Source organism: Bos taurus, chromosome 4 (genome assembly GCF_002263795.3).
Source record: "Bos taurus isolate L1 Dominette 01449 registration number 42190680 breed Hereford chromosome 4, ARS-UCD2.0, whole genome shotgun sequence".
NCBI classification, from domain to species: domain Eukaryota; kingdom Metazoa; phylum Chordata; class Mammalia; order Artiodactyla; family Bovidae; genus Bos; species Bos taurus.
Window position 1 is genome coordinate 101,312,126 of NC_037331.1, and position 25,956 is coordinate 101,338,081.

The window sequence follows — 25,956 nt, forward strand, 5'->3', positions numbered from 1 at the left end:
CTTTCAAGAAGACAGAGTAAATGGGGTGGGGCCAGAGGAAACACGGGTGTGGCAGTGAAAAGGTAACATAAGGACACGGACGGTGATGGAAGTGTTCTGCTCTTCACTGATGGTGTCGGCATCCTGGTTCCCATGTTATACCCTGATACTACAAGATGGTACCACGAGGAGAAAATCTGTAATGGATACATGGGTTCCTTCTGTGCCCTTTCTTAGAACTGCATGGGAATCTCAAAACAAATTTAACTATGAAAAGAACAATACAGCGTGGCAAGGGACAGATGAAACAACAGCAGTAGCAGAAACGTTCATGGTTATAGAATTCATTATGATCATCTCTTTCTCTTCACTTGTGTGCAAATTTCCACAACCCAAGATCTTTTAAAGTTTACACAAGTAAACTTAGAGTTTCTCTGCAGAGTGATAGTGTCTTCTGGTTTTCCTGTTTTATCTTCAGTCGTCCAAAATCCCGTATCACTAGGTCATCCCACATACTCATGCTAGTTAAACAATTATATTTTAAAATATACATATATATATATATAATTTTATTCAATCATTCCTTTGTTAAAAGGACAAAGTTTACATGGAGCAAAAATCTCCTTGGAGTCAGGCCTGAACAATCTTATGCTCTTCCCTTTTACTCACCCCCTACATAAACCTTCCTCTGCAGTCAACCTAGTCTCACAGCCCCATGGATATACTTTTGGACAAAGTATACTTGCTCCTGACATTCTCCTGCATGTTATTCTCTTCTCCACTGATCTAAATCCCATCCATCTTTAAGGAAGCAGAATAAAACCCACCTGCTTCATGAAGCTCTCCCTGATCTTTCCTCAAAGTAATTACATGGTTCTTCAGAGCAAAGATCATGTATTACATTCACAGTGCTTAGTAGCCTTCTTGATACCATCAAGGTTTTTGATGAAAACGTGTTGATTTAACTGAATGTTTACTATAAAACAATTGGAGAGAGTTCTGAATTTTAGGGGGAAACACACGTACAAAAGAGCTTCTTGGTGGCTCAGACCTAAAGAATCAGCCTGCAATGCAGAAAGTACAAGGAGGCTTGAATACAGAATGAGATTAGCTGTTAAGAGGATAAATTCTACTTTGCCTTAAGGAAAGAGTGTTGCTCTCTAAGCAGGCCTCGTGTACTGGGGAAGGTCATGACCCACAGTCTGCGTTGGGGTTGGAAGTGGTGAGAATCGCAACCCAACACTGAAGCCTGCACCACCGTGGGCCCTCACAGTCACTCCCTGGGGTTGCCCAGGCTGCAAGAGAAGAGAGTCGTGTAAGAATCAGCTGCACGCACCGCTCACCACAGGGCTTTAAGGAACTCAGCAGAGCGTCCGGGCGAGAGAATACATATTAGCATCTGAATGGGGAGCAAGCACTCCTGCTGTGAAACTCTGATTTCTTTAGGAAGTAGAGGCTGGTTCCATGAGAGAGCCCAACAGCAGTATTGGGATGGGCTAAGGGGATGAACTGGGAAGCTAAGCATGGGCCTGTGGGGAGGAGTGAGCAGAGATCATAGGAACCCAGAGCCTCGTCAGGGGGGAGAAAAGCAAGAAGCAGCAGTTCCTTTTTCTCTGAGCTGGCCCAGCAGCACCAGGGTCCCGGCAGTTACCTGAGGTTTCTTCACCTTAATGATCCAGGTGGGCGGAACAATAACAGCAGCGTGAGCCCCCAGGGAGCAGGGTTCCTCAATCTGATGCAGCATGAAGCAGGTCACCTTATTGTGAAACTGAAGGGAAAAACAGGCCAGTAAACAATTCTGCATGGAGGGAAATGCTACCGCAAGAAGGAACAAGTGCTTGTGTGCATACTAAGCACACGCTTGCATGCACACACACCCATAGGGGTCCCACGCTCCTCATCACTGCACAACCAGTCCCAGGAACTTAAGAGACCAGACTACAGATTCATTCTACTTTATAGACTGATAACCACTGATTACAAGAACTCAGTTTATAGACCAGCTGAAACTTGATAGCCTTTTATAGGATATTTGGAGGGTTCTAGAAAGGCTAATTTTGCACATAATTTTGTTTCACTTGGTTTGTGCTCCTCACAGACTTGGCTGATTTGGGATAATGTTGAGAAGGAAATGAAGACAAGCAGAGTGGCATTCCTCCTATCTGCCTCTCATTTTTCTAGCCACAGACATCAATCCTTCCCAGTAGTCCCTCCAGTGTAAGGGACCCAGAAAAAAAAAAAAAATGTTTCTTCTAGAGAGTTGTTAGAGGGGAAACAAAGAGACTGCTTCTGCTGGGTTTGTCTAAAGCTGCTGAAAAAATAATGGTCCTAGCACACTTGGCAAATCTAAAGTGCTTTTGATTTTTGAAAGGAAGGAAGTCAATATAGACTAATGATAATAACAATACCTAGGTTCCAGGGGCTTAACTCTATATCCCAATGGACTGAGTAACCTTAGGCCAATTACATTTCCAGCAATTTTTTTTTCTTTTTTGTGACTGTAAAGTGATAATAACGTGTGGTAGCATTTGTTTTCTAATAAACATCAAATCCCCATTATACAATCATGGGCTTTAAAATTTTAATCATAGTGATTTTTTTTTTAATTAACAGTAGCTGCTACTTAGATTATACTTAATGTGACCACATAATTTATCATCTTAACTGAAACAATTTTAAGAATGAAAGGGAGCAGAGACAATAATTATGTTGGAACAGCAGACATAAATTAGGACTGTCTCAGGAAAACTGTCAAATATAGCCACCCCAATTACATCACATCAGGGCAATTTTATCTTTACCGCTGAGTAGCTTCAAGATCTGACATGATCCAGTGGCAAATTACTAAACCAATTAAGCATGAAATACTACTTAATAAGATAATAAATAATTCCCCCTAAATTGTTTGTGATTTGCAAACAATTTGATATACCAGAGAAATGTCATTCGAATTCCTTCTTTAAAAAGTAATTTTCTCTCAAATCATCCCATCTTCTCCTCCCACTGAGTCCAAAAGTCTGTTCTTTATGTCTGTGTCTCTTTGCTGCCCTGAATGTAGGATTGTTGGCAACACAATATTGCAAAGTAATGATCCTCCAATTAAAATAAATTAAAAAAATAATTTTATTTTAATAATTCAAATAAATCTCCATACGAATAACCATTGCATTTCTAACATGGCAGGAATCTCAGAGACTGCCGACTCCAACTCTCACAATTTACACCTGAGTACTCTAGAGAGACTAAGACGTGTGTCTAAAACTGCATGACTTTTAAGGGGTAGAGTCAGGACCCGAATAAATGAAACCCAGCTCCCAAATACAGTTTTATTTTCTGCTACAGGAAGTGCCCACAGAAAGCACTCAATTTTTTGACATCAAATATCCTAGAAGGAATTACCTATAGTGTTAAAATACACCACCACCATAATCTGTCTTAAAAGGTTTTGTGTTTTTAGTCCTTGAAAAATCAACTTCTACAATGTGGGACCCTGGTAAACTGAACAATACATGTGCTGTGATTAGTCGCTCAGTTGTGCCCAACTTTGTAACCCCATGGACTGTAGCCAGCCAGGTTGTTTGTCCATGGGGATTTTCCAGGCAAGAATACTGGAGTAGGTTGCCATGCCCCCTTCCAGAGGATCTTCCCAGGTCTTCCCAGGGTTCAAACCCAGGGGTCTTGCATTACAGGTGGATTCTTTACCAACGGAGCCATCAGGGAAGCCCCCAAAGATACAAGAACTGATCAAAACTCTGCCACAAGGGTCAACTGAGAGTTGTTTTTTTAGTGATTCGATTGGACTACAGATTCACGAAAAGAAAGCACATGAGTTCATTGTCAAGCAGGACAGTTTCCAAATTAAATCACCTCGGATCAACCATCTAACCACAACCTGGCAGCTACAGGGTAGCAGCATGTGCACACTATCTAAGGCTGGGCTGATGCTACCTGGCAAGTGTTGTCTCACCGGATCAGGGAAACAGCAAGCATGGACAGTGTTGGGGACCCCGAGGGCCTAAATCTCCTTCTTCCTTTCCAAGCAAAGGCACTGTCTTGATGGCCAGTTGTAATTGGCATTTGCACAGTTCCTTGAGTGAAAGGAAACATGTTCCCTTATATTTGTGAACATGTTCTTGAACAGAAGCACAAAGACTACTTGTAAAACAATTACCTGAAAGGAGATAGAAATGCCAAGAACAAAAAGTGTGCCAGGAGGGTGATGCAGCAAACACTGAACTTTCCCGACCAAGGTGTCCCCACCAAGTAACAGCAGATCCTCCTGACATGTGGGGGCTAGTAAAAGTATGCCGAGAAATTATTAGATTGAACCTGATGGAACTGCAAAGAAGCAAAAGTTTTTCACCCACAAAAAAAGCCAATTTCATGTGTTTCAAGTAAATGCATCTTCCACTCCTGCCTTGTGGCACTAGATAAAGCTGATGTGTGCAGTACATGTGCTAAGTTGCTTCAGTCAATCATGTCCGAGTCTTTGTGAACCCATGGACTGTAGTCCACCAGGCTCTTCTGCCCATGGGATTCTCCAGGCAAGAATACTGGAGTGGGTTGCCATGCCCTCCTCCAGGAGACCTTTCCGACCAATGTACCCTGCGTCTCTTGTGTTGGCAGGTGGATTCTTTACCCCTAAGCCACCTGGAAGTCTGAAGTTTATCTGCACAGCCTTAACCTTTACGCTTAAACAGCATAGCCCTTTATTTCCAGGTTGGCTGTGCAGTGAGGGGAAAATATATCCCAAGTACATAGACATTTAAAAGAACCAGTAAATTGAGAGATTAGAGCAGGGGTCCAGATTGTTTCTATAAAAGGACTGGATAGTAAATATATTAGTCTTATGGGGCCATATTGTTTCTGCTGCATTATTCAACTCTGCTGCTAGAGCAAAAAAGTAGCCAGAGACAACACATAAAGGATGGGCATGGCTGTGTTCCAGTAAAACTTTAGTTACACAAACAGGCAGCAGTCAGATTTGGTTTACAAGCCATAGTTCGCTAACTTGTGAGTCAGTCTACATTGTCTAGTTAAAGAAAAACAATACGTTCATAGATTAAAAAAAAAAAAAAAAACCATCTGGTTGGGACAGAGCTGTTAAAAAATGAAAAAAAGAGAAGAGAGGAAAAGTAAAAAGGGAAATTATCATTGGATCCATATGAGTATCCATGTTCAAATGTAAGAAAGAGTAACATTTCAATGAGCTTACAGCCAACCATAACAACATCCAAACCTAAGGAAGAATATAAGCCCACTCTAATCCTAACACAGTCCCATTAAGAAAAAAAATTCACCCACATCAAAAACAGAACCAAGATGTCTGAACTGCTTTGTCAGAGGGATTATCTAAGGTTGCCACTTCCTTCTACGCAAGTTGTCATCGATGACCTAGTGTACTACAGGGCAAGTGGCCTTGGAGCGAAAATCCCTCAATTCTAGACTCAGAGATAGAATCAGGAGGGGATTTTCCAACCTGGGGTTCCAGGTTTCAATGTATATAAATAAAGGGGTTAATTTCTAGTTTCTCGCAGTTCATTTATCCTGTGGTTCTATAGTTCTAATGTGTCTTTCTCCCTCCACAGATCCTATGAGAGAAATAATACATAAATTAGGATAACGTTCCACTTACAGACAGGAACTCCAGCAATGACATAATTCTATTTTGAGAAAACAGGAGCCCACTTTGTTTTATCTTATCCCCAAACTTACCGCCTGTTTGCACCAGGAACAGCTGATAGCCACAATCTCTTTACTGTGGAAGGAGAATTTTTGCTGAAAGCCCTAGAATATTAGAACAAGAGACAGAGAATTAAAAACCCCTTCCAACCGAGCATGCATCTGCCCTCCTGAAGTCCAAGGAAGTCAGTAAGGCCAGGCTTAAGGGAACTGAGACCGCAAATGCCACAGTGGGCACTTATATCTCCACCTTCTACCACCTTTCCTATCACCAAATTCTCTAAAGTGTGAGAGAGGAGGCACCAGTATTCACTTTACCACTGGCACTCAAAGTCAGCCACAAATACTTTTTTGCTTTGACCTCACTGTGTGGCATGTGGGATCTTAGTTCCCTGACCAGGGATTGAACCTGTGCCCTGTGCACTGGAAGGCAGAGTCTTAACCACTGGGCTGTGAGGGAAGTCCCCAAATCATCGGCCCCTCCACCAAGTAAATGAGGTTCTGATGCATTTTTATTTTAAGTTAAAAAGAAACACATGTATACCTGTGGCGGATTCATTTTTATATTTGGCAAAACTAATACAATTATGTAAAGTTTAAAAATAAAATAAAAAAAAAAGAAGCCTCTATTGGTTCACATGATTTTTTTAAACAGTGGTTCTCCATCTCAGAGGTCCTACACAACCTTACCATCAAGAAGCCACAAAGAGAGAAATGAAGCAGGAGGCAGTCAGGTGACCTAGAAGTGAGAGTCTGGGAGACGTCCAAGGGTGGAGAAGGAAATTCAAACACTCTCATCATCCCCTTGGGATGTCAGGACTCAAAACAAGCAGCTTTCAATTTCCATTTTTCGCCAGCAAATGGCAATGAGATTAATGGAATGGCAAACACAATCCTCTTAATGAACAAACAGAATTACTTTTCCATCAAGGAAAGAAGAAACGCTTTTTGGCCGCTGTTGTCCCTAAATAATTACCAGAGAGAAGTACGCAGTAACTCTCAAGGAAATTTTTTTTAGCTTTCCCAAAGCTCACCCATTTCTATCTGCTGTGAAATCTAAGCCAAACAAACTAATGCAGATCAATGACCCAAAACTCTTAAAGCTTTTTAAGTGACCCAAAGCAAACAGAAAGATGTGATGGGCAGGAAAGCTTTAAAGGCAATGAGCTGCATGTCTTGCTTAATGTGTACAGATAACTTTGAGTTTAAAGAAAGTCAATTTCAGTCTGTCAGTCAGTTCAGTCGCTCAGTCATGTCCGACTCTTTGCGACCCCATGAATTGCAGCACGCCAGGCCTCCCTGTCCATTACCAACTCCCGGAGTTCACTCAGACTCACGTCCATCGAGTCAGTGATGCCATCCAGCCATCTCATCCTCTGTCGTCCCCTTCTCCTCCTGCCCCCAATCCCTCCCAGCATCAGAGTCTTTTCCAATGAGTCAACTCTTCACATGAGGTGGCCAAAGTACTGGAGTTTCAGCTTTAGCATCATTCCTTCCAAAGAAATCCCAGGGCTGATCTCCTTCAGAATGGACTGGTTGGATCTCCTTGCAGTCCAAGGGACTCTCAAGAGTCTTCTCCAACACCACAGTTCAAAAGCATCAATTCTTCAGCGCTCAGCTTTCTTCACAGTCCAACTCTCACATCCATACATGACCACTGGAAAAACCATAGCCTTGACTAGACGGACCTTTGTTGGCAAAGTAATGTCTCTGCTTTTGAATATGCTATCTAGGTTGGTCATAACTTTCCTTCCAAGGAGCAAGCATCTTTACACATTATTAAAAGAAGTCCTAGCGGCATTTTTGCAGTCCCCATAATTCCTACCTGTCTGCAGCATTTCATAAACTAATGAGCATTTCCTCCTTTGTGGTCCTCTGGCCTCTCCTGATTTCCTAAAACACATCTCAATTCTCCTCCTTCCTCTCCATCTTCTGCACGTGGACAGGAGACTGGGACCAGTGTCAAACCTTGGTGCTCTGCAATTCCACCTTTAATCCTTCTCTTTTTTGTCCAACCTCAAATCCCACTTCAAGAAACGTGACCTCTTCTTAACACTGGACTTTCCTGGATTCTGAAAAGTCTCTCCATCAATATCCCTTTCTCAACAACTTAAGCGATTATAGAATCGCTCAGTGCAGAGGCATTCACAAAACAAGCATGAGTCTGCTATCCTCACAAAAGCCTGCTTGCAGTGTGGGTCCTTGGCTGGCATTAGGGAACCTGAATTTCAGGAGGGGTTCCCCAGTTGAGGGTGGCTCACTGTGCCTGAATTGTTGGTACAAACACCCTGGTGTATGAACAGCTGCTTTCCTTCTGTGAGTCTGGAGGCTGGATCTGTGCGGGGCAGGGGGTGATTATGTCACCAGACCCCAAGAAAAACCTGACCACCAAGTCTCAGATGAGACCCAGGAGACAGTATTTCATGCAAGTTGCTGCAACCTGTGTTGGAAAAATTAAGTGCGTCCTTTGCAACTGTCAGAAGACTTCTGGTGCTTTACACTTGGTTTCCGCAGGACCTTATCCCATGTTCCTTTCCTCTGTTGACTCTGCTTTGTAGCTGTTTGTTATAATAAATCACAGCTGTGAGTAATATTTTCCCCATAGCTCAGTTGGTAAAGAATCTGTCTGCAATGCAGGAGACCCTGGTTCGATTCCTGGGTTGGGAAGATCGGCTGGAGAAGGGATAGGCTACCCATTCCAGTATTCTTGGGCTTCCCTGGTGGCTTAGCTGGTAAAGAATCCACCTGCAATGTGGGAGACCTGGGTTCGATCAGACATGGCAAATCACTTAACCCTCTGTCTTCTTCCTTCATCCATCTGGAAGTGGTCATAAAAATACAAACCTCTCCAACACCACTGAGTAGTTATAAGCATCCAATAAAGCAATGCATTTGAAAAGTCCTTTATAACACAGTATACAGAAGGAGCACATTTACTGTTGGAACCTCTTCTAAGTTCTTGCTAACAAAGTCCTCCAGTATCATATGTGTGACTAGCAATGCTATATTCAATTGTATTAGCTCATCTCTCTACTGACTATTGGCCTTCTGACTTCAGGGAGAAACAGATCCAGTCCAGTGTGGCCCTAACAGCCTGGCTGATAGCAGAAAGCCACCAGGCCAGCCACAACTGGGGCGCTGGATACTGTGTTTATGTAGAGTTGTGGTGGGTCCCTTGGAAATGAGCCTAGTGGCAATTTGCTCTCTGTTTCAGACTCTAGTCTGGCATAGTCACAGTGGCCATGGCTTCAGGGTACTATCTAACAGAAAGACCTAAGTAGAACACCCTGGCAATGCCAAAGAATGCTCAAACTACCGCACAATTGCACTCATCTCACACACTAGTAAAGTAATGCTCAATATTCTCCAAGCCAGGCTTCAATAATACCTGAACCTGGAACTTCCAGATGTTCAAGCTGGTTTTAGAAAAGGCAGAGGAACCAGAGATCAAATTGCCAACATCTGCTGGATCATCAAAAAAGCAAGGGAGTTCCAGAAAAACATCTACTTCTGCTTTATCAACTATGCCAAAGCCTTTGACTATGTGGATTACAATAAACTGTGGAAAATTCTGAAAGAGATAGGAATACCAGACCATCTGACCTGCCTCTTGAAAAATCTGTATGCAGGTCAGGAAGCAACAGTTAGAACTGGACATGGAACAACAGACTGGTTCCAAATAGGGAAAGGAGTACGTCAAGGCTGTATATTGTCACCCTGTTTATTTAACTTATACACAGAGTAAATCATGAGAAACTCTGGGCTGGAGGAAGCACAAGCTGGAATCAAGATTGCCGGGAGAAATATCAATAACCTCAGACATACAGATGATACCACCCTTATGGCAGAAGGTGAAGAACTAAAGAGTCTCTTGATGAAAGTGAATGAAGAGAGTGAAAAAGTTGGCTTAAAGCTCAACATTCAGAAAACAAAGATATTGGCATCTGGTCCCATCACTTCATGGCAATTAGATGGAGAAACAGCGGCAGACTTTATTTTGGGGGGCTCCGAAATGACTGCAGATGGTGACTGCAGCCATGAAATTAAAAGACGCTTACTCCTTGGGAGAAAGATTATGACCAACCTAGACAGCATGTTAAAAAGCAGAGACATTACTTTGCCACAAAGGTCCATCTAGTCAAAGCTATGACTTTTCCAGTAGTCATGTATGGATGTGAGAGTTGGACTATAAAGAAAGCTGAGTGCCAAAGAATTGGTGCTTTTGAACTATGGTGTTGGAAAAGACTCTTGAGAGTCCCTTAGACTGCAAGGAGATCAAACCAGTCAATCCTAAAGGAAATCAGTCCTGAATATTCATTGGAAGGACTGATGCTGAAGGTGAAACTCCAATACTTTGGCCACCTGATGCAAAGAGCTTATTTATTTGTAAAGACCCTGGTGCTGGGAAAGATTGAAGGCAGGAGGAGAAGGGGACAACAGAGGATGAGATGGTTGGATAGCATCACCGACTCAATGGACATGGGTTTGAGTAAACTCTGGAAGTTGGTCATGGACAGGGAGGCCTGGCGTGCTGCAGTCCATGGGGTCGCAAAGAGTCAGACATGACTGAGTGACTGAAAACTGAGAACACCCTGGAGCCTCCATGATCCCACAGGCAGGTTTTGGCTGGGATCTCAGCACAGCAAGAAAAGGCAGATTCCTAATTACCTATTTATAAATGCTGGCCCAAATCTGATATTATGATACCGATAGATGCCCTAGCTGAATTTCAATTGACTCTGATTGTTAAGGGCTACTTCATTCATCACTATCCACAAGGAAAACAGGGGTGTGAGGTCAAATGTGCTGGAGCTAACTTCAGAATTATAAATGCCAAGAACCTTGAGGGATAGAGTTGAGTTTTTAGAATAAAGTTTGAACATCATGTATTCTGAGCAGCTAGAACTTTGTTGCCTCTTTTTCTTGCACACCCAAGGGCATACACCAAATAGCACTCAGTTCTATAGCCTTGGCTGAAACCAGGAAAGAGAGCTTTACTTGAAACAAACTTTCTTATTGTTTATGTATTTAACTGAGATTTGGGTGAGGGAATTTCCTGACTATAGTTCCAGTCCCTGTACGATTTGATTCAACCCAAGAGATACTGCTCTTGCCTCCAAAACCACTGACAGCAAAATAAACCTCGCCATGTCCACTTGCATATTCAAGACTCACAAAGTATTACAAAAGCAAACCCAAGGGAATTATTTAAGGCTGAATCAATATCCATCTTAGCACCCCACTCCAGTACTCTTGCCTGGAAAATCCCATGGATGGAGGAGCCTGGTAGGCTGCAGTCCATGAGGTCGCTAAGAGTCAGACACGACTGAGCGACTTCACTTTCACTTTTCATGTATTGGAGAAGGAAATGGCAATCCACTCCAGTGTTCTTGCCTGGAGAATCCCAGGGACAGAGGAGCCTGGTAGGAGGCCGTCTATGGGGTCGCACAGAGTTGAACACGACTGAAGTGACTTAGCAGCAGCAGCAGCAGCAACACAGAGTACTTCATTTTTGCTCAAATATTCCCTTTCATTTTTGAAAAATGTATATCCTCTTTTACGCATATTATGTTTAGTATCTAATAAAATGATCATCCTAAGTTTAATTAGATGCAAAGTTCATTATTACTAGAAAAACAAAATTGAAAATTTACCATATTTTAATTAAAAATTTAAAATGAAACTATTATAGCACTCTTGTAAACTTATCCAGTGGGATAGAGGTACTATAGCGATTTGATACAATGTGGAAGGAAATTTTTCCCACTGGAGCAGATCTCAAACTGGCTGTGCCATTCCCATGCAACTGCTTTTAACCAGCGGAAGCTGACAGCCAGTGATGACTTCAGCGTTTCACCAGCTGAAGCTAAGTAACTGAGACTTTTGAGTGACCCAGGTATAGACCCACACCAACCAACCTAAGTGAAAACTTTTTTCTCACCAAGAAAAACTGACGTTTGACCTTTGAGTGACCCACAGGCAAACTCACACCAACCTCACTGAAAACTTCTTTCTGACTAATAAAACATGGAACCTATTTACTGATGATCTACAGACTTACAAATTGTCCTGTACAGAGCTTAACCTTCAATAGTTAATTAGCAAAGTCTTCATGAACCAGTCTCTTTCCTCATAAGTGCAAATTGTTAACTTCCTCCCGTCAACAAACTATTCAGCCCAATTTTCCATGAACAGATACACCCTTGCCTGGCAATGCGAATCACTGGATATTAGACTAGTTTTATAATATGCCTTTTCCTTGGCTTTATCACAGTGTAAAAATGGTACCATTAATGTTGTAGTTTATGCAAGATTAGGATTTATTTAATCATAAAAATCTAATTTACTTGAGCATCCTAAGGCCTCCTATACTGATTTTACTGGTTTTAATTCACACATTTCATAAACAGTCAAGATTTTAAAAATGTAGACATAAATTGAAGTAAAACTGAGTTAAAATAAATAACAGCTTTATAAACTGAATTACAGTAACCAATTTTTCTAACTTCTGACAGTGCTGCAAATTATATGAATCTACAGTTACTTTATTAGGATTATCTTTGAAAAATTGAAATTTTTGTTCACTGGGTTTAACTATGTGGCATTAAGAGCTCTGAAAATTTATGTCCTTATTGGTCATAATAAACTCTCACTCAAGGGTAATCATTGATTCATGTACAAAGACTGATATTTATTATTCTTTGATAGAGCTTTTATGTCCCCCCCCCCTTTTTTTTTGTAATTACAATTCATTAATCAGAGCCAGTCTTCTTATTCTCAGATAGTTTCTGCTTTTTCTATTAATTTATCCAAAGGCCTTGCTATTAATACAAGCTACAGGTCAAAAATTGAGTATCCAGACCAGGAGTGGAGGTGGGGTGGGAGGAGCAGAATTTAGAGCACAGGATTCTCAACACAATCCTGTTACCACAAACTTGTAAGGGTGTATGAAGTGCCTAAGGCATGATGTCCAGAATATTTTCATCAGATGCAGATATTTCATGGAAGCAGGAGGCTTAACCTTATAATTAAAGTATAATTGAAATTAAGCCTAGAACAATGGGCACAGATCTACATTTCAGTTTACACGTTAACTATTTTAACTGTGTTCATATTTTTATGACCACTCTGATTCTAGGATAAAAATGCTTGATACATGGCCAAAACTGCATACAAAACGGTAACTGTTAGTTTTATGCCTTTGTCCTAGAATACCAGGGAAGTTCCTTATATGAAAATATTTATCTAATGGTACAACTAGCTACAATTATAATAATACTGGTCTTCCATGAAAATTAATGTCCATCTCTGCCCCATAACTGATAACCTTCCCAATAAAAATTATAACTTTAATGTTGATAATATTCACCAAAGTGAAAGTCGCTTAGTCGTGTCAGACTCTTTGCGACCCCATGGACTATTACAGTCCATGGAATTCTCCAGGTCAGAATACTGGAGTGGGTAGCCTTTCCCTTCTCCAGGGAATCATCCCAACCCAGGGATCTAACCCAGGTCTCCCACACTGCACACAGATTCTTTACCAGCTGAGCCACAAGGGAAGCTTGATAATATTCACCAAGCAGGTCGTTTTTCGGAAAATTTGTTTTTAACCAAAACTACGTTTTTTAAAAGACAGGACTGATGTTATCACAGTTACCAACTACAAATCACTACATATATTCTGAGAAGTCCTATAGTCTATAATCTTGCTGACAGTATGACATTCCAGGACATAACTGGCTATAGTCTCTACCCTTAACTAATGGAGGAAAATGCTATTCTGCTGGTAAAACTAATTACACTTTCTTTTGGTGCAAAATTAGACTTTTTCTGTAACAGCTCCCAGACAACTGAGAAAGATACTGACAAAACTGCTGAAATTATTTAGATTGTGCTCCTTTTGGTTTCATGAATTTATGACAAAGGAATACCACCATATAATGCATGCTTTAGAGAAGTAAAAGATCCTGCTACCTAGAAACAGCTTTGACTTCACTTTGGGATTTTAATAGTAAACTGATGGGTTTTCCAGCTGTCTCTGATATAGCAACTCTAGCAGGCCTACTTCTGTGAGATTTTGATTTCTACTTCCTCTATCACAGCAATTCTGGTATCTCTACCTCACTTAACATGGATTTTTTTTTTTTTTTTACTAATAATTATAGTATTATTATCGCAAAAAAATACAAATTAGAATCAGTCAAAGGAGAGATATATAGGTCAATATCTAGAAGGTTTTGAAACATAAATATCCACTGTCCTCTCTCTGTGCAGTCAGGATATGTAACCATCATGTCATTCTTGAAAAAAAATTTTTAATTGGAGGATAGATTTGTTGCTGTTGCTGCTGTTCAAGTTTCAAATGCCATTCTAGAGTTAGATCTACTCAATCCACTCTTCTTGCTAGTATCTAAGATGACCTAATAATCTTTTCACACCAGTGGCTGCTCAGAGAGAAAAAGGAATATATCTCGAAAAATCTAGCTGTAGGACCTAACCAATATATACCAACAGGAAAAGGAAAGTGTGCATTGGACTGGGTCCTGGGCGGGCAGGACTTAATGTTGAATAAAAGACGGTTTCTCAATGTGGGAGCATTCTACAACAAAGAATTTAACACATTATCAGGACCCCCAGACTATAGCACTAACACTAGGATGCTAAAATCAAATCTAGAATGGGGTCTGAAAACTTGAGTGAAAAATGACTGTTCAGTGAAGGAGCAATGCGAGAATTGCTGTGACAGAGGAAGAAGGAATCAAAATCATACAGAAATAGGCAAATTAGAGTTGCCATGGCATTCCAGGGACAGGTGAATAGAGTTCTATATGCTCCTTGTGGTTTCTCTTCTGCTCATGCATTTTAAAGATTCTCTCTATTAAACACATCAAATTACATAATTTGAGTGTGAGATCTCTTTCCTTCCTGGACCCTAAAAGAAAGTGAAAACGTTAGTCGCTTAGTCGTGTTTGACTCTGTAACCCCTTGGACAGTAGCCCGCCAGGCTCCTCTATCCATGGGATTTTCCAGGCAAAAATACTGGAGTGGGTAGACATTCCCTTTTCCAGGGGATCGTCCAAACCACGGAAATGAAACCAGGTCTCCTGCATTTCAGGCAGATTCTCCATGGTTTGAGCTACCAGGGAAGCCTGGACCCTGACTCTTACACAATGTAGGATTACGAATGAAAACAATGTAAACTCAAGCGGTGATCATAAACATGCAGCCTGGTGGTGAGTGAGTGGTAAAGCAACTGAACCACAAGCAGTCTCATTTGCTATTCATTATATGCCACACACACTCAAACACATTCAAGGATCGCAAGAAAATTAGTCCAAATATTTACTGTTAATTTTTAAAAAGCAGAAAGTGAAACTACAAACACTCTTAGCTATAAACACTTACTAATAAGCCCAAATGTTTTTAAACCATCAGTTTAAAAATTTGGTTTTGGTAAGTGAATATATTTATTACCCCATCCGAATGGATAAACTATGGAATAATCTGCATAGAAGCGTGTGTGTGGCGGGGGGGAGGGGTGGCAGTGGGGAATGGTTTAGAAATCTCTGGATATGTAAGAATGTACAGCCAACCATACTGATGAAAACTATGCATAGCACAAAAAATCTGAAATGAAACTTCAACCACCTAGTCTGCAAATGGAAAGAGAGTCACTAGGTTTCTTCTAATCCAGGGGATAAACCAGGCTCCAAAGAAGGGTTATTTATTATCCAGCAAGGAGACGGATTTAAGACCACCCCATGCCACAATTGCTTGAGCCTGTGAGAATCCATAAGCAGCTGTATTATAAACACAGGAGATGAATATAACAGTACAGTATTATAGGAACTTTATGTGAAGAGCTGGGACCAAAGACTTCCCCACAGACAGCTGTGATGAGAAGCGCCCTGTGAGCACTCCTATGCCTGGGGACACTGGCCAGGAAGAGAGACATGGTCACAGCAACTCAGACTGCAGGGTGTCCAGTTCTTCCTCTGTGGTTGACCACGCCAACAGAAGGCAAGGCCAGAAAGGGGCATGTAATATGATGCTAGGGAATATTTGTCACAAGATATACAATGCTAATTGATTTTCTTTTAATAAAATTTCTCTATTATGGCTTGAAAACTGCTGAGGGGGTGCCAGCTACTAGGCTGTCCAGTGAAAGCAGTTTTTCCAAATCCTTCCTACTGTTCACATCTCCGACCTTAAAATTGGCTGTGCCTACCTGTTCATTCTCTCTTATGCATACACATGTGCACATTCTTATGGGAAAGTTATAGACAGTCTATACTTCACTAAGTAAGAGAAAATTCGTAATCCCGAGTGCAACACCAGGGCTTTCCTGGTGGCTCAGTCAGTAAAGAATTCGCCTGCAATGCAGGAGACAAAGATTCAATCCCTGGGTTGGGAAGATCCCCTGGAGTAGGAAATGGCAACCCATTCCAGTATTCTTGCCTGGGAAATCCCATGGACAAAAGAGCCCGGTGGCCTACAGTCTATGAGGTTGCAAAGAGTCGGATATGACTTAGTGACTAATCCACCACCACTAGGGCAACACTAGAAAGGGAAGGAGATGGACCCAATGAAGGAGGGTCATGTGAGGGCAAAGGGCTGACCTCTTTTTGTTTCCAGCTGTGGAAAAGGGCTGGTAAGCATCTTTCAACTCCCCCTCCCTCCTCCTCCTATTTTTACCTCTTCCCCTCCCCCCTTTTTTCCTCCTCCCCCTTTTATTCTATTTTGTCTGCTTTTAATCTATTTTCTAGCCTGGAAAGATTCCAGGCTAGAAAGGAACCATCTGGAAGTCACTGTGTTGAACTGGAGGAGATATTACCAGTTATAATGGAAGAAGGGGCATACCCTTGAGGCTAAAGAATGTAGCCTTCCAAAGAAGAGCTTGGTGACCAACGGCTGCAGCATATTTTCTTTCCAGGCACTGGGCAAACAACAAAATTAATCAAACTTTTTTCCCGGTCTCACCCTCCACACAACCTAGGTGGCCAAAACTTCCCTGCCTCCCTCTATTGTCAAAAATGCATACTGGTCAGCTCATCCCAGTGCTTGACCCAAAGGAGTCACATGAATAAATACACTTATTAGAAATGAGTTGATGAGGACTATAATTTCCCAAATTATCTTCCACTCTACCAAATCAAAACATCCTTTATTGAGACCAGCTTCTTGTTGTTGATCAGTCACTCAGTAGTGTCCAGCTCTTTGAGACTCCATGGACTGCAGCATGCCAGGCCTCCCTGTCTTTCATCATCTCTTGAAGTTTGCCCAAGTTCACGTCTGTTGCATCAGTGATGCAATCAAACCATCTCATCCACTGACACTCTTTCTTCTCCTCCTGCTCTCAATCTTTCCCAGCATCAGGGACTTTTCCAAAGAGTTGGCTATTCACATCAGATGACCAAAATACTGGAGCTTCAGCTTCAGCATCAGTCCTCCCAACAAGTATGCAGGATTGATTTCCCTTAAGATGGAGAAACAGTGGAAACAGTGGCAGACTTTATTTTTTGGGGCTCCAAAATCACTGCAGATGGTGACAGCAGCCATTAAATTAAAAGACACTTACTCCTTGGAAGGAAAGTTATAGCTAACCTAGACAGCATATTCAAAAACAGAGACATTACTTTGCCAACAAAGGTCCATCTAGTCAAGGCTATGGTTTTTCTAGTGCTCATGTATGGATGTGAGTTGGACTGTGAAGAAAGCTGAGTGCCAAAGAATTGATGCTTTTGAACTGTGGTGTTGGAGAAGACTCTTGAGAGTCCCTTGGACTGCAAGGAAATCCAACCAGTTCATCGTAAAGGAGATCAGTCCTGGGTGTTCTTTGGAAGGACTGTTACTAAAGCTGAAACTCCAATACTTTGGCCACCTGATGTGAAGAGTTGAATCATTGGAAAAGACTCTGATGCTGAGAGGGATTGAAGGCAGGAGGAGAAGGGGACAACAGAGGATGAGATGGCTGGATGGCATCACTGACTTGATGGACGTGAGTTTGAGTGAACTCCGGGAATTGGTGATGGACAGGGAGGCCTGGCATGCTGCAATTCATGGGGTCGCAAAGAGTCAGACACAACTGAGCGACTAAACTGAACTGAAGATAGACTGGTTTGATCTCCTTGCAACCAAAGGACTCTCAGGAGTCTTTTCCAACACCACAATTCAAAGGCATTAATTCTTTGGTGTTCTGCCTTCTTTAAGGTCCAGCTCTCAGAATGACACATGAGTAGTGGCAAGACCATAGCCTTGATTATAGGGACTTTTTCAGCAGAGTAATGTCTCTGCTTTTAACACACTGTCTAGGTTTGTCATAGCTTTCCTGCCAAGAAGCAATCATCTGATTTCATGGTTGAAGCCATCATCCACAGTGATTTTAGAGCCCAAGAAGAGGAAATCTGTCACTATGTCACCTTTTCTTCTTCCATTTCCACGAAGTAATGGGGTTGGATGCCATGATCTTAGTTTTGTTTAATATTTAGTTTTAAGCCAGCTCTTTTACACTCCTCCTTCACCCTCATCAAGAGGCTCTTTAGTTCCTCTTTGCTTTCTGCCATTAGGGTGGCATCAACAGCATATCTGAGGTTGTTGATGTTTCTCCTGCCTATCTTGATTCCAGCTTGCAACTCATCCAGCCCCGCATTTCTCATGATGTGCTCAGCATATAGATTAAACAAACAGGGTGACAGCAGACAGCCCTGTCATACTCCTTTCTCAATCTTGAAGCAATCAGTTGTTCCATATAGGGATCTAATTGTTGCTTCTTGAACCACCTACAGGCTTTTCAGGAGACAGGTAAAGTAGTCTGGTATTCCCAACTCTCTAAGGGCTTTCCACAGTTTGTCATGATCCACACAGTCAAAAGCTTTAGTGTAGTCGATGAAACTGAGATAGACGTTTTTCTGGAACTCCCTTGCTTTCTATATAATCCAGTAAAATGTTGGCAATTTGATCTCTGGTTCCTCTTCCTTTTCTAAACCCAGCCTGGACATCTGGAGTTCTTGGTTCACATAATGCTGAAGCCTAGCATGCAAGATTTTAAGCATGACCTTACTAGCAAAGAAATAGAGGGAAACAATAGAATTGGAAAGACTAGAGATCTCTTAAAGAAAATCTGAGATACCAAGGAAATATTCCATGCAAAGACTGGCACAATAAGGGACAGAAATGGTAGGGACCTAACTAAAGCAAAAGATATTAAGAAAAAGTGGCAAGAATACACAGAAAAATTATACAAAAAAGATCTTCAGGACCCAGATAATCACACTGGTGTGATCACTCACCTAGAGCCAGATATCCTGGAATGCAAAGTCAAGTGGGCCTTAGGAAGCATCACTACGAACAAAGCTAGTGGAGGTGATAGAATTCCAGTTGAGCTATTTCAGATCCTAAAAGATGATACTGTGGGGAGGGAGGAGGGAGGAGGGTTCAGGATGGGGAACACATGTATACCTGTGGCGGATTCATTTTGATATTTGGCAAAACTAATACAATTATGTAAAGTTTAAAAATAAAATAAAATTAAAAAAAAAAGATGATACTGTGAAAGTGTTGCACTCAATATGAATGCAAATTTGGAAAACTCAAAAGGCCACAGGACTGGAAAAGGTCAGTTTTCATTCCAATTCCAAAGAAAGGCAATGCCAAAGAATTCTCAAATTACCTCACAATTGCACTCATCTCACACACTAGCAAGTAATGCTCAAAATTCTCCAAGCCAGGCTTCAACAGTGTGTGAACCATGAACTTCCAGATGTTCTAGTTGGATTTAGAAAAGGCAAAAGAACCAGAGATCAAACTGCCAACATGCAGTGGAATATCAAAAAACCAAGAGAGTTCCAGAAAAATATCTACTTTGGCTTTATTGACTACACCAAAGCCTTTGACTCTGTGGATCACAACAAACTGTGGGAAATGCTTAAAGAGATGGGAATACCTGACCACCTGATCTGCCTCCTGAGAAATCTGTATGCAGGTCAAGAAGCAACAGTTAGAACCGGACATGGAACAAAGGACTGGTTCCAAATAGGGAAAGGAGTACATCAAGGCTATATATTGTCACTCTGGCTATTTTAACTTATATGCAGAGTACATCATGCAAAAAGCTGGGCTGGATGAAGCACAAGCTGGAATCAAGATTGCCATGAGAAACATCAATAACCTCAGATATGCAGATGACACCACTCTTATGGCAGAAAGCGAAGAAGACCTAAAGAACCTCTTGACGAAAGTGAAAGAGGAGAGTGAAAAAGTTGGCTTAAAACTCAACATTCAGAAAACTAAGGTCATGGCATCTGGTCCCATCACTTCATGGCAAATAGATGGGAAACAATGGAGACAGTGACAAGACTTTATTTTTTTTTGGGGGGGGGGCTCCAAAATCACTGCAGATGGTGACAGCAGCCATGAAATTAAAAGACACTTGCTCCTTTGAAGAAAAGCTATGATCAACGTAGATAACACATTAAGCACAGACATTACTTTGCCAACAAAGGTCCATCTAGTGAAAACTATGGTTTTTCCAGTAGTCGTGTAAGGATGTGAGAGCCAGATTATAAAGAAAGCCAAGCACCGAAGAATTGATGCTTTTGAACTGTGGTGTTGGAGAAGACTCTTGAGAGTTCCTTGGACGGCAAGGAGATACAACCAGTCCATCCTAAAAGAAATCAGTCCTGAATATTCATTGGAAGGACTGATGCTGAAGCTGAAACTCCAATATTTTGGACACCTGATGTGAAGGAATGACTCATTGGAAAAGACTCTGATGATGGGAAAGATTGAGGGCAGAAGGAGAAGGGGATGACAGAGGATGAGATGGTTGGATGGCATCACTGACTCAATGGACATGAGTTTGAGCAAGCTCTGGGAGTTGGTGATGGACAGGGAGGCCTGGTGTGCTGCAGTCCATGGGGTTGCAAAGAGTCAGACACAACTGAATGAATGAACTGAACTAAACTATTAGCATGGGAAATGAGTGCAACTGTCCAATGGTTAGCACATTCTTAGTACTCCCGTTCTTGGGAATTGGGATGAGGAATGACCTTTTCCAGTCTACAACCACTGTTGGATCTTCCAGATTTGCTGACATATTGAATGCAACACCTTGATGTCATTCTCCTTTAGGGTTTTGAACAGTTCTACTGGAATTTCATCGTATGCACTAACTATTAACAGCAATGCTTCCTAAGGCCCACTTGACTTCACACTCCAGAATGTCTTTCTGTGGGTGAATGACCACTCAGCTGTAGCGATCCAATTCATTAAGATCTTTTTTGTACAATTCTTCAGTGTATTCTCATCATCTCCTCTTGATCCCTTCAGCATCTACTAGGGCTCTACCATTTCTATCCTTTATTGTGCCTATCTTTGGGTGAAATCTTCAAAACAAAATGAAGCAGGGCAAAGGCTAACTGAATTCTGCCACGAGAATGCACTGGTCATAGCTAACACCCTTTTTCAACAACTCAAGAGACGACTTTACACATGGACATCATCAAATGGTCAATACCGAAATCAAACTTATTACATTCCTTGTAGCTGAAGATGGAGAAGCTGTATACAGTTGGCAAAAACAAGACCTGGCGCTGACTGTGGCTCTGATCACCAGCTTTTCATAGCAAAATTCAGGCTTAAATGAAAGAAAAGGGGGGAAACCACCAGGCACAACTGAAATCAAATCCTCTATGAAAATGCAGTAGAAGTAATGACTGCTGCTGCTGCTGCGTTGCTTCAGTCGTGTCCGACTCTGCTCGACCCCATAGACAGCAGCCCATCAGGCTCCCCTGTCCCTGGGATTCTCCAGGAAAGAACACTGGAGTGGGTTGCCATTCCCTTCTCCAGGGGATCTTCCTAACCCAGGGACTGAACCCGGTTCTCACGCATTGCAGGCAGACACTTTATCATCTGAGCCACGAGGGAAGCCCACCTTAAGGGAAGGAGGCCTAAAGGAAGGAGGCCTTCGGAAGGGAAGTGACGTACTGAGCCCTGGATTCAGGTGATGGGACTCATGGACCTCAGGTGCTTGCCAAGGCCTGCACACTCTCCTGCGACGCACGGCCACGCAGGGCAACGCCTTACCTTACCGCACTGCTTACACTTTCCTTCCTGCCGACGCCTATGCACCCAGTGGTGACGCACAAAGTTCTGTGGGAAAACAAAAGTAAACGAATACGTTTCAATCTGCAAACTCCAGAACTCTTTTTTTTTAAGTGTTTTAAGAGTAGAGATTTCCATGAACAATCATTTAAGCCCATCTTAGCACAAAAACAAGTATGTGCCTGTGTGATCTGTTTAACAATAAACACGAATCCACTTGGGAAAACGAAGCTAAGTCTCCATCTTTGGTGATCTTTCATGTTTGCAGAAACCATCAGTCATGCCTTCTCTCTGCAGCTTCCTGGTGACAAATGCCTGTAATGAATTCCTGGTACTCTGCTTTCTTCTTAGTAAAAACATGGTTAGGTTTGTGACCTTGGGCTGGGAGGTAACTGAGGCGGGTAAGAAATATTCTTAAAGAAAGGAGGTGAAAGAGAGAAGGACAAAGACATCCATTTTAGAAAACAAATGTGTATTTAATGCTTTATAAGTGCCAGGCAAGCATCATACTCAACATTTGTGTTAGGAAGAATTTTAAAGAAATCAAATTCTCAGAAAGAAATAGATCTCATGATTTGAGAGTTTGTTTGTTTGTTTTTTAACCAGCGAAAGTAAAGGAAGAGAAACGCTGAAGAAAACTGATGACAAAGACAAGAGACATGGGCATATCGTGAAATTCTGTAATGAGGTTGTCCTTAGGTATTCTGAATGGGATCAGTTTCCAAGGTCTATCCTGGGCTTGTTTGTGTGTGTGCTTAGTCGCTTAGTTGTGTCCAATTCTTTTGTGACCCCATGGACTGCAGCCTACCAGGCTCCTCCGTCCATGGGATTTTCCAGGCAAGAGTACTGGAGTGGGCTGCCATTGCCTTCTCTGCTTAGTAGCTTAGTTGTGTCCAATTCTTTTGTGACCCCAGGGGCTGTAGCCCCCCAGGCTCCTCTGTCCATGGGATTCTCCAGGCAAGAATACTAGAATGGGTTGCTGTTTCCTTCTCCAGGGGAGCTTCTCAACACAGGGATCCAACCCATGTCTCCTGCATCTCCTGCCCTGGCAGGTGAGTTCTTTACCACTGCACCACCTGGGAACCCCCATTCTTGGCTTGTGGTATAGGAAACATGGAAGGTCCTTTTCCTTCTAAATAGATAATCACTCAAGAAGCACATGTCACCCAGCTGTTGGGATGCTTTATAAGAGAGAAAGTGGTCTTCAGGCCTAATGCTACAGGTAAACCCTAGTAACCTACACACAATTCATCTCTCTTAGGCCAATTCACCTAAAATACTTGTTAATGTTTTTATCCTGTCCTTTTCTAAGAACACATACTTTACCTGAAATTAACATTTGTATTGTCAGCCCACAGTCCATGTTTTCCCTTTAAAGTAGGCCCTCTAATATATATTCAATTGCAAATACTTGCTGCTGCTGCTGCTGCTAAGTCGCTTCAGTCGTGTCCGACTCTGTGAGACCCCAGAGATGGCAGCCCACCAGGCTCCCCCGTCCCTGGGATTCTCCAGGCAAGAGTACTGGAATGGGTTGCCATTTCCTTCTCCAATGCATGAAAGTGAAAAGTGAAAGTGAAGTCGCTCAGTCGTGTCCGACTCTTCGCAACCCCATGGACTGCAGCCTACCAGGCTCCACCGTCCATGGGATTTTCCAGGCAAGAGTACTGGAGTGGGGTGCCATTGCCTTCTCCGTGCAATACTTACCTAATGCCTACTATCCAGGCATTGTTCAAAGTAAGGAGGGACACAGAAAACATCAATGTCAAGAAAAAAAATGTTAAGACATGAAATTCAGAGTGACAAAGATACCTCTAACAAGCATTAGCATTATCAACTCCAAATTGTCACATCTATTTCTCTTCATTATGTCAAACCAATTTAAATTAAAACTTAACAAAGATCCTGGAGGAACAATGGTCTTTTAACTATAATAAGATATAAAGAAGTATAATGGTCCTACTAATTAGTCTAGTTTTTGTCTTGCTTTTTCTACTGTGGCAGTTTAATAAAATAAGGACACAATTCTTACACTGTTCTCAGAAAGAAGCTAATAATAATAGTTAACATTTCTTGAGTACTATCTCTGTGTCAGGCACTTTTTAAAATGCCTTAAAATACATATCTAATACCATACACAAAAATAAGCTCAAAATGGATTAAAGATCTAAATGTAAGACCTGAAAACTATAAAATTCTTAGAGGAAAACATAGGCAGAACACTGTCTGACATAAACCACAGCAAGATCCTCCATGACCCACCTCTCAGCGTAATGGAAACAAAAACAAAATAAACAGATGGGGCCTAATTAACCTTAAAAGCTTTTGCACAATGAAGGAAACAATAAACAAGGGAAAAGGCAGTCTTTAGAATGGGAGAAAATAATGGCAAAAGAAACAACTGACAAAGAATGAATCTCCAAAATACATAAGCAGCTCACACAGCTCAACACCAGAAAAACGAACAACCCAATCAAAAAGCGGGCCAAAGAACTAAACAGACGTTTCTCCATAGAAGACATATGGATGGCTAATACACACATGAAAAGACGCTCAACGTCACTCATTATCAGAGAAATGCAAATCAAAACCACAATGAGTACCATCTCAAGGTGGTCAGAATAGCCGCCATCAAAACGTCTACAAACAATAAATGCTGGAGAGGGTGTGGAGAAAAGGGAACCCTCTTACACTGTTGGTGGGAATGCAAACTGTTGCCACCATGGAGAATAGTGTGGAGATTCCTTAAAATACTGGGAACAGAATTGCCATACCACCCGGCAATGCCACTGCTGGGCATACACACCAAAGAAACCAGAATTGAAAGAGACACACATACCCCAGTGGTAATTGCAGCACTGTTTACAATAGCTAGGACATGGAAGCAACCTAGATGTACACTGGCAGACAAAAGGATAAGGAAGTTGTGGTACATATGTACAATGGAATATTACTCAGCTATAAAAAGGAACACATTTGAGTCAGTTCTTATGAGATGGATAAAACTGGAGTCTATTACACAGAGTGAAGTAAGCCAGAAAGAGAAACACCAACAGAGTATATTAACACATATATGGAATTTAGGAAGACGGCAATGATGATCTTATATGTAAGACAGTAAAAGAGACACAGATGTAAAGAACAGACTTTTGGACTCTTGTGGGAGAAGGCAAATGGTGGGAGAAGGTGGGATGATTTGAGAGAATAGCACTGAAACATGTATATTAATATATGTAAAATAGATGACCAGTGCAAGTTTGATGCATGAAGCAGGGCACTCAAAGCCAGTGCTCTAGGACCACCCAGAGGGATGGGGTGGGGAGGGAAGTGGGAAGGGGATTCAGGATGGGAGGACATATGTGTACCCGTGGCTGATTCATGTTGATGTATGGCAAAAACCATCACAATGTTGTAATTATCCTCCAATTAAACTAATTAATTTTAAAAATGCCTTACATATAATAATAATTTTAATTTTCATGAGAATTTTTGTGAATAGAGGTGCTATAGAGTTGATAAGTACTAGTAAAACCCTGAGTTGGTAAAAACATTGAAATATGTCTATACTGATTGATAAATTGCAGTTCGGTGCTTCTACCATCCCTCTGGCTCCTCCATAGCTACCATAGCACCCTCCATGCCCTCAACACTGCACACCATTTCTACCTCCTCATTATTAAGAAATTAGAATGTTAATTCTGGGCATAACAGGTCTCTAAAATTCTGGAGCTCTCTTCTGAAAATAAACCATGTTGCCTGGACAATGCCATTGGGTTCCACCACAAAGTCAGAAAACTGGGCTATGCCCCACTGATGGCAGCTGTCTGTCCAGGTATCAATATAAACAATTTAGGGGCCTATGGCTGCAAGTCCAGGAACCTGCTTACTGTCCATACCTCCAGGTCAGTGCAGAAACTCTACTGGGATGAAGGTACCAGACCCTTCACCTCATAGATGAGGCAGACTGCTCCAGCTTTTCAGCCCACTCACATGAGAAGTTCTGCCTGGGAGGACGGGGGCCAACTGCTAATTGTACTCTATCCCAATTCACATCATTGTAGGGCAGCTTATCAAAAGGTCTGACTTGAATTATCATCATCATCCTCATTTTACAGATGATGGAACTAAGGTATAGAGTGGTGACTTCAAATGTTAAGGGCTGAGCAAGGATTCAAACCCAGGCAGGCTGGCAAAAGA

At 41.8% G+C, this 25,956-nt stretch overlaps 1 protein-coding gene across 2 annotated transcripts in view; it reads right to left on the bottom strand.

Annotated features, from left to right (window-relative positions):
- The window catches only part of DGKI (diacylglycerol kinase iota), a 514,234-nt gene that overhangs the window by 258,153 nt on the left and 230,125 nt on the right, over positions 1–25,956 (bottom strand). For both annotated transcript variants that reach the window (XM_010804593.4, XM_024991169.2), the window contains exons 6-8: positions 21,745–21,810; positions 5,695–5,766; positions 1,631–1,747 (exon numbers count right to left, since the gene is read on the bottom strand). In XM_010804593.4, coding sequence (XP_010802895.2) covers positions 1,631–1,747; positions 5,695–5,766; positions 21,745–21,810 — 255 coding nt within the window. The remainder of the gene's footprint in view (positions 1–1,630; positions 1,748–5,694; positions 5,767–21,744; positions 21,811–25,956) is intronic.